The sequence below is a fragment of the Bos indicus x Bos taurus genome, chromosome 20 (genome assembly GCF_003369695.1).
Source record: "Bos indicus x Bos taurus breed Angus x Brahman F1 hybrid chromosome 20, Bos_hybrid_MaternalHap_v2.0, whole genome shotgun sequence".
NCBI lineage: Eukaryota > Metazoa > Chordata > Mammalia > Artiodactyla > Bovidae > Bos > Bos indicus x Bos taurus.
In genome coordinates this window covers 71,108,334-71,116,400 of record NC_040095.1, presented here as the reverse complement: position 1 = coordinate 71,116,400, position 8,067 = coordinate 71,108,334, and the positions used below count along the sequence as shown (strand labels likewise).

Sequence of the window (8,067 nt, the reverse complement as noted above, 5' to 3'; positions counted from 1 at the left end):
GTATATGATTTGCAAATAATTATTTCTCTCTGTGGCTTATATTTTCATTTTCTGAATGGTGACCTTTAAAGACTAAAAGTTAACTCTGATAAGGAGCTGCAGAAATGGGTGGGTCTGAAAGGAGTCAGCCCTGTGGGCTTGGCCTTGTGGAGAGTGAATTCAGAAACGACACAACACACACACTCACAAGACTCGCCAAAGACCCACACACACAGAACCCCGCACGTGCACTGCATCACACACACACACCACACACTCACATATGCGTGCAACACCCCACCCCCACCTCACCAGCACAGAGGGCCCGGCCTCCAGGTGGCCTCGGGCCACCCCCAGTCCTGGATGGACAGATGGGGGAGCAGGGGCGCCCGTACCTGTGACAGGTGGCCTTGGGCCACCCCCTGTCCTGGGCGGATAGATGGGGGAGCAGGGGCACCAGTACCTGTGACAGGTGGCCTTGGGCAGCCCCCAGTCCTGGGTGGATAAATGGGGGAGCAGGGGCGCCCTACCTGTGACAGATCTTCCATTTGTAAACTCACATCCTTCTTCCCTGTCTCGTGTTTCGACTTTTGCTGTTGGCGGCCCTGTGTCATGTAATCAAACGTGCTCAACCTTTTGGCCACTAGAAAGGAGAACACAGGCAAGAGACAGAGTCACCGCCCCCCATCCACCGCCCGCAGTGCTGGGAGCTGCTCCCAGCCTGGAGCCTGGGGAGCGGCCGGAAGGCCACCCCGAGCCTGGCTGACCTTCAGGCCGCAGCCGGCAGGTGCCCGCACCCGTGGAGCCCACCCGCCCTGGCCCCAGGGGGCCTCACAGGCCCGCAGCAGTATGGGTGCAGCTGTGTCTTAAATAAGGTGAGATAGCGGCCAGCACGTGGCAGACAGGCTCAGGTTATGAGAGTCTCTAATGTGTTTGTCAACAGAAGACCACCACTAACGGAAGGAAACACGATCCAGTCACGTGTCTCCGCCCTGGTGGTGTGGGGTGGGGCCTAACTTTTCCATTTCTCTTTCTCCGAAAACTGACAAACATGGGAACAGATGGTTTATAATTATTTCTGGAAAGAGAAAAGGCCACCCACAGAAGCCTATTTGCAGCTTGAGGAGCAGATGGAAGGCCGCCGCCCCCACAGCCCCTGGCGGGGGTCTGCTCCCCAAGGGGGGCCAGGGCTCGGCCCCTCCCCGGGGGCTCCTACAAGGGCTGCTTCTTCTCGGGCCTTCAATTCTTTCTCCATTGACTGCACACACCCTCAGAGGCCGTCGCAGTCTGGGGATGAGAACTGGGCCTTGCTGACGTTCTAGTGAAGACATCCACTCTTCTGCCCAGGTCTGCACAAAGCCCCCAGACGCAGGCTGCCGGCAGGCTCTGCGTGTCTCCTGGAGCCCGCCTGGAGTGACATGGGTGTGGACGGCGGTGAGCCCACAGAGGAGGAGACGCGGGACGGGCCTGCGTCCCTGGTCTGACCCTCGGCCTCTGTGCAGCTGCCCGGAGCCTCCTCACGCCTCTGCCTGAGGCCATCTCCCCCTGGCTCGCTGAGCACTCACCACAGCCGGGCCAGGCTCCTTGCGGCCGCGGCCGTGTGCTGGCCTGGTGGCTCTGCCTCGGGCCCCGTGTCTGCGGGGGCTCGTCCTCCACCTCCTTGCCCCCCAACCACACAGGAGCTGGAGACGGCGTCGGCGGGTCCAATGTTCTTATCGTCCGGGATTCTGGCGGGTGCTTCTCTAAACGCCCTGTTCCTGCCTCACAGACTCCATCCCCGCATCTCTCTCAACACTGGCACTGCCCACTTTCTACCCCTCTGTGTTTCTGAAGGTCTCAGAGTAGAACTCAGCCCTCTGCCCTCTTGGGGTGTTCCTTTCTACCCTGAACTCATTGCTGGAGGGGGCGGCCTGCCGGGGACCCGTGTGAGCACAGGGGTGAAGGCCAGCAAACTTGGGGAGCACGTGTTCAGGTAGAGGCAGAGCCTGGGGAGCACGTAGTCAGGTAGAGGGGAGCCTGGGGAGCATGTACTCAGGTAGAGGGGAAGCCTAGGAGCACGTGCTCAGGTAGAAGGGAACCTGGGGAGCACGTACCCAGGTAGAGATGGAACCTGGGGAGCACGTGCCCAGGTAGAGATGGAACCTGGGGAGCACGTGCCCAGGTAGAGATGGAACCTGGGGAGCACGTGCTCGGGTAGAGGGGGGAGCCTGGGAGCACGTGCCCAGGTAGAGATGGAACCTGGGGAGCACGTGCCCAGGTAGAGATGGAACCTGGGGAGCACATGCTCAGGTAGAGATGGAACCTGGGGAGCACGTGCTCAGGTAGAGATGGAACCTGGGGAGCACGTGCTCAGGTAGAGGGGGAGCCTGGGAGCACATGCCCAGGTAGAGGGGGAGCCTGGGAGCACCTGCCCAGGTAGAGAGGAGCCTGGGAGCATGTACTCAGGTAGAGGGGAACCTGGGAAGCATGTGCCCAGGTAGAGATGGAACCTGGGGAGCACGTGCCCAGGTAGAGATGGAACCTGGGGAGCATGTGCCCAGGTAGAGATGGAACCTGGGGAGCACGTGCTCAGGTAGAGGGGGGAGCCTGGGAGCACGTGCCCAGGTAGAGATGGAACCTGGGGAGCACGTGCCCAGGTAGAGATGGAACCTGGGGAGCACGTGCTCAGGTAGAGATGGAACCTGGGGAGCACGTGCTCAGGTAGAGATGGAACCTGGGGAGCACGTGCTCAGGTAGAGGGGGAGCCTGGGAGCACGTGCCCAGGTAGAGGGGGAGCCTGGGAGCACCTGCCCAGGTAGAGAGGAGCCTGGGAGCATGTACTCAGGTAGAGGGGAACCTGGGAAGCACGTGCCCAGGTAGAGATGGAACCTGGGGAGCACGTGCCCAGGTAGAGATGGAACCTGGGGAGCACGTGCCCAGGTAGAGATGGAACCTGGGGAGCACGTGCCCAGGTAGAGATGGAACCTGGGGAGCACGTGCCCAGGTAGAGATGGAACCTGGGGAGCACGTGCTCAGGTAGAGATGGAACCTGGGGAGCACGTGCTCAGGTAGAGATGGAACCTGGGGAGCACGTGCTCAGGTAGAGATGGAACCTGGGGAGCATGTGCCCAGGTAGAGGGGGAGCCTGGGAGCACCTGCCCAGGTAGAGAGGAGCCTGGGAGCATGTATTCAGGTAGAGGGGAACCTGGGAAGCATGTGCCCAGGTAGAGATGGAACCTGGGGAGCACATGCTCAGGTAGAGGGGAGCCTGGGAGCACGTACTCAGGTAGAGGGGAGCCTGGGAGCACGTACTCAGGTAGAGGGGAGCCTGGGAGCACTTGCTCAGGTAGAGGGGAGCCTGGGAGCACTTGCCCAGGTAGAAGGGGAGCCTAGGAGCATTTGCTCAGATAGAGGGGGAGCCTGGGAGCACCTGCTCAGGTAGAGGGGACCCGGGGAGCACGTACTCAGGTAGAGGTGGAAGAAGAGCAGGTGGCCGAGCAGCAGCAGGCTGATGAGCGCCAGCAGCAGCACCAGCAGCCCGAGCGCCAGGAGGACGCAGGGGTTGGTCCTCACGGGGGAGATCGGGAGGAACAGCAGCCACGTGTCCTTGTTGGAGATACCTGTGGAGGCAGCGCCTCATCAGGTGCTTCCTGGGGTCAGTGCCTGGCACTGGGAGAGCCCCTCCCTCCCTCCCAGGTGAGCCCCTCCCTTCCCAGGTGAGCCCCTGCCTTGCCAGGTGAGCCCCTCCCTGTCCAGGTGGGCCCCTCCCTGTCCAGGTGGGCCCCTCCCTGTACAGGTGAGCCCCTCCCTTCCCAGGTGGGCCTCTCTCTGCCCAGGTGGGTCGCTGCCTTCCCAGCTGAGCCCCTCCCTGTCCAGGTGGGCCCCTCCCTGTCCAGGTGAGCCCCTCCCTGTCCAGGTGGGCCCCTCCCTGTCCAGGTGAGTCCCCCTTGCCCAGGTGAGCCCCTCCCTGTCCAGGTGGGCCCCTCCCTTCCCAGGTGAGCCCCTCCCTGTCCAGGTGGGCCCCTCCCTGCCCAGGTGGGCCCCTCCCTTCCCAGGTGAGCCCCTCCCTGCCCAGGTGAGCCCCTCCCTGCCCAGGTGGGCGCCTCCCTGCCCAGGTGGGCCCCTCCCTGCCCAGGTGGGCGCCTCCCTGCCCAGGTGAGCCCCTCCCTGCTCAGGTGGGCCCCTCCCTGCCCAGGTGAGTCCCCCCCTTGCCCAGGTGAGCCCCTCCCTGTCCAGGTGGGCCCCTCCCTGCCCAGGTGGGCCCCTCCCTGCCCAGGTGAGTCCCCCCTTGCCCAGGTGAGCCCCTCCCTGTCCAGGTGGGCGCCTCCCTGCCCAGGTGAGCCCCTCCCTGCCCAGGTGGGCCCCTCTCTGCCCAGGTGAGTCCCCCCTTGCCCACGTGAGCCCCTCCCTGTCTAGGTGGGTGCCTCCCTGTCCAGGTGAGCCCCTCCCTGTCCAGGTGGGCCCCTCCCTGTCCAGGTGGGCCCCTCCTTGCCCAGGTGAGCCCCTGCTCATTGCTCTGCCTGACCTAAGTGCCCTTGCAGCCCCTCCTCTCTGAGGTGGGCATTACGATTCCCCTTATGGGTCCAGGTGAGGCTAGGAGAGGGTAACTAAGTGCCCAGGTCACAGAGCCTGACCCTGGCGTCCACTGCGCTGGGCCCTCCCCACTGTCCCTAGAGCTGAAAGGCCACAGCCACCACCTTGGGGGCGTTTCCAGGACAGTCTCTGTGACAAGGGGGCCTGACACCACAACCACACAGGTTCCAAAACCAAGTGAGGAGAAGCAGGGAGGGGCTGTGTGCGGGCCACTGAAGGCCGTTCCAGCTGAAATGTCTTCGCCCCACAGCTAGCTCTGGACAGGTGCTTGGGCCCAGACTGCCCCATGTGGCCCCCTGGGCGGGGGGTGGGCGGGCAGCCGGTCTCAGGGGTCGGGGGCGCGTACTCCGGTAGCGTGCGTCGGTGCGCAGGGTGGCGGGGCTGAAGAAGTACTGGAAGAAGATGTACAGAAGGATGATGATGATGCAGAGGAGACCGGCCGAAGCGGAGGCCACCGAGCTGAAGAAGCACCTGAGGGCAGAGCTGGCTGAGTGTCCGGGCCCGACGGCCCAGGAGGGGTGCCGCCAGCTCTGGAGTGTCCCCGCCGAGCCCCGGGACCCCCGCGGAGCCCCGGGACCCCTGCTGAGCCCCGGGACCCCCGCCGAGCCCCGGGACCCCCGCTGAGCCCCGGGACCCCCGCCGAGCCCCCCGGACCCCCGCCAAGCTCCCCGGACCCCCGCCAAGCCCCCAGGACCCCCACCAAGCTCCCTGGACCCCTGCTGGGCCCCGGGACCCCTGCCGAGCCCCGGGACCCCCGCCGAGCCCCCTGGACCCCTGCTGGGCCCCGGGACCCCCGCTGAGCCCCCTGGACCCCCGCCGAGCCCCCAGGACCCCCGCCAAGCCCCCAGGACCCCCACCAAGCTCCCTGGACCCCTGCTGAGCCCCCAGGACCCCCACCGAGCCCTAGGACCCCCGCCAAGCCCCCTGGAACCCGCTGAGCCCTAGGACCCTTGTCAAGAGCCTGTGACCAGAATAATGTCTCTCCCTCCAAAACAATAAACCCTAGGCAGCAATTCTCGGAGTGTGGTTTCACTGAAATGTCTTCCTTCAGTCTTCCTGCTGTTACACCTTTAACGTTTTCAACATTAAACAGGGTCTTGGTTCACCCGAGACTTAGTTGATTCCCTGCTTTTCCTGAAGGTCCCTTACACCTGCCCCCAGGCCTCCAGCCCCCTGTCCCCCGATGGCACCATCTTGCTGACCCTGTCTGTGGACATGGGGACTCCTGGGCTCACCTGCCCCGCCCGGAGCCCCTCTCAGCCTGCTCTGTGTCAGGACCTGCAGCGCCCGTGAGCTCAGCACCCTCAGCCCTCCTCCAGGCATGCAGGCAGGGAGCAGGCACCTTGAGGGGTTGTGCCCCAGAGGAGGGGCACTGAGCAGGCTGAAGAGGTGGGTCCTGCCCTCCACCAGGGCCCCTCTGCCATCAGGGGGCGGGGGGGGGAGGGACCCTCACCAGTAATTTCTGCTTCCCACACAGTTGTTCAGCCATTTGCAGTGATGGTCAAAGCCTGAGACACACTTGTTGCAGGCGCTGCAATGCTTGGCTTTGGCACTCCTGGGAGGAAGGGTGGACAAGGCAGCCTGTCAGTAGGCTGTGTGGTGGGGCGCCGGGCAGAGCCGGATCAACAGCTCGTCTGAGACCTCAGGCAGGTACTCGGCCCAGGAGGGGGCAGGGGGCTGTACCTGGGACCCCGCCTCTCTGAAGGGGGCTGTGCCAGGCACCTGCCAGGGATCAGGGGAGCCTGAGTCCAGCCTGCTCGCAACCCCCTCCTCAACCCCGGACACACTGCGGCGCCCCTGCCGTGGCTGCCCGCGCCAGACACACACACGGTGACCTCGCAGAGATGGCAGTACTGGTTCTGGATGACGTGCGGGTGTTTGGACCGGTCGAAGGTCGGCATAGGCTGGGAGTAGTTCTTCAAGCGGACGCTGGCTTCGGCCGGGTCGATGGAAATGGCGATCAGGTGGACTAAGAAGTGGAAGAAGAATATCCCGCCGGTCACCTGCAGGGACGTCAAGGAGAAACTCTGCCCAGGCAGCACGCGCGGGGCCCGCCCAGGAGGTGGGTGGTTGGGCCCTCAGCCGCCGGCGGGGTTTGGGGGGGCCCTTGCATGGCTGGCGGCAGGGAGCAGGCCCGCCCCTCTGATAGCCACGTGCCCAGCAGGACCCCTGAGCCCTCCATCCTCCAGGGACAGAGCATGGTGGGCCATGGCCCTGAGACCCCCCTGAGCCTCATGGAGGAGCAGGTCAGGCCTGTGCGTGCCCGTGGGAGTCCTTGGGGCAGGGGGGCCATGCTGAGCTTGAGTCCTCAGAAAATGAGGAGGGTAGGAGGGTTCAAACACCTGCCAGTGAGCCTCTGTGGCCAGTGGGCCCACGACTGTCTGTGTCTGTCTGTCTGTCTCTGTCTCCCTGTCTGTCTGTCTCAGTCTCTCTCTGTCCTTGTGTCTCTGTCTCTCTCTCTCCCCCAGCCCTCTCGGCATCCACCCCCTCTCTGTCACTCTGTCTCTGTCTGTCTCTCTGTCTGTCCCTGTGTCTCTGACTCTGTCTGTCCCTGTGTCTCTGTGTCTCTGTCTGTCCCTGTGTCTCTGTCTCTCTCCGTCTCCGTCTCTGTCTGTCTGTCTGTCTGTCTCCCCCTCAGCCCCCTCAGCGTTCCCCCACCCCCAGGGCTCCCAGGGTGAGCTGACGTGCTCAGATCCACCCTCTGCACATTCTCTTCAGGGACCAACACACTGTCCCCATGGAAACCAAACAGATGGGAGGAAGCACAGCTCTGGCTCCTTTCAGCCCTGCCCTGCTTCCCAGGACGGTCCTGCGGAGGGGTTTGGGTGCACAGGCCTGCTCCACAAGGGCCGCCTGGGCGCGGCGGGCAGAACCTCTGGTCTGCTCCCCGCCCACAGGCAGGGTCTGCGGGGCCACGCCGTGTGTGGGCTCTGGGCAGGGCCAGCCTCCCGGGCCCTCCTTACCCAGCACTGCCATCAGGTCCAGGCTCCTGCGGCCCCTGCGGCGCTTGGCTCGGCAGGGCCCCCCAGGCTTGGGTGCCCATTCACGCCTGCGTGGGCCTCCCTGGACCCACCACCTGCAGGGCGCGGCCGGCCTCAGTGGGTGCTGCTTTGCCCGAAGCTGATTGACCCCCTGTCCTCCAGCCTCCAGTGCAGACCCCAGGCCCTGGGTGCTAGGCATGGGGCGAGAGGGGCCCGGGCCAGCCAAGGGGCACGGAGACCACCGTGCAGTCTGCAGTGAGTGGGGCCAGAGGGTGGGGATGACTGGAGGGCTGGTGCCCGGGTCAGACCTGCTGCCCGAGTCAGAGCTGGCCAGGCACATGGTAGGAAGGACGTGGGAAGCGTGGCTGACCAAGGACCAGCTGGGCTGGGGACCCTCATGGGGGTGGGGCTGCTGGATCCCTCAGAGTCATTGGGGCCCTTCCTGTGGCCGGGGGCCCTTCCCGTGGCCAGGGGCCCTGCAGGGCTGGGCGGGGGTGAAGCCCGTCTCCTCCCATGCTGACCAGCAGACGGGGGC

General features: G+C 64.8%; 1 protein-coding gene across 1 annotated transcript; it reads right to left on the bottom strand.

The window, feature by feature from the left end:
- Positions 1–245: 245 nt before the first annotated feature.
- Positions 246–7,731, bottom strand: LOC113879060 (probable palmitoyltransferase ZDHHC11B). Its single transcript, XM_027520304.1, has 6 exons — positions 7,387–7,731; positions 6,379–6,554; positions 6,005–6,106; positions 4,898–5,022; positions 3,423–3,578; positions 246–622 (listed from the first exon to the last, which is right to left on the bottom strand). The coding sequence occupies exons 1-6, from the start codon at positions 7,729–7,731 to the stop codon at positions 288–290; spliced, it is 1,239 nt and encodes a 412-aa protein (XP_027376105.1). The 3' UTR covers positions 246–287.
- Between the last annotated feature and the right edge of the window lie 336 nt (positions 7,732–8,067).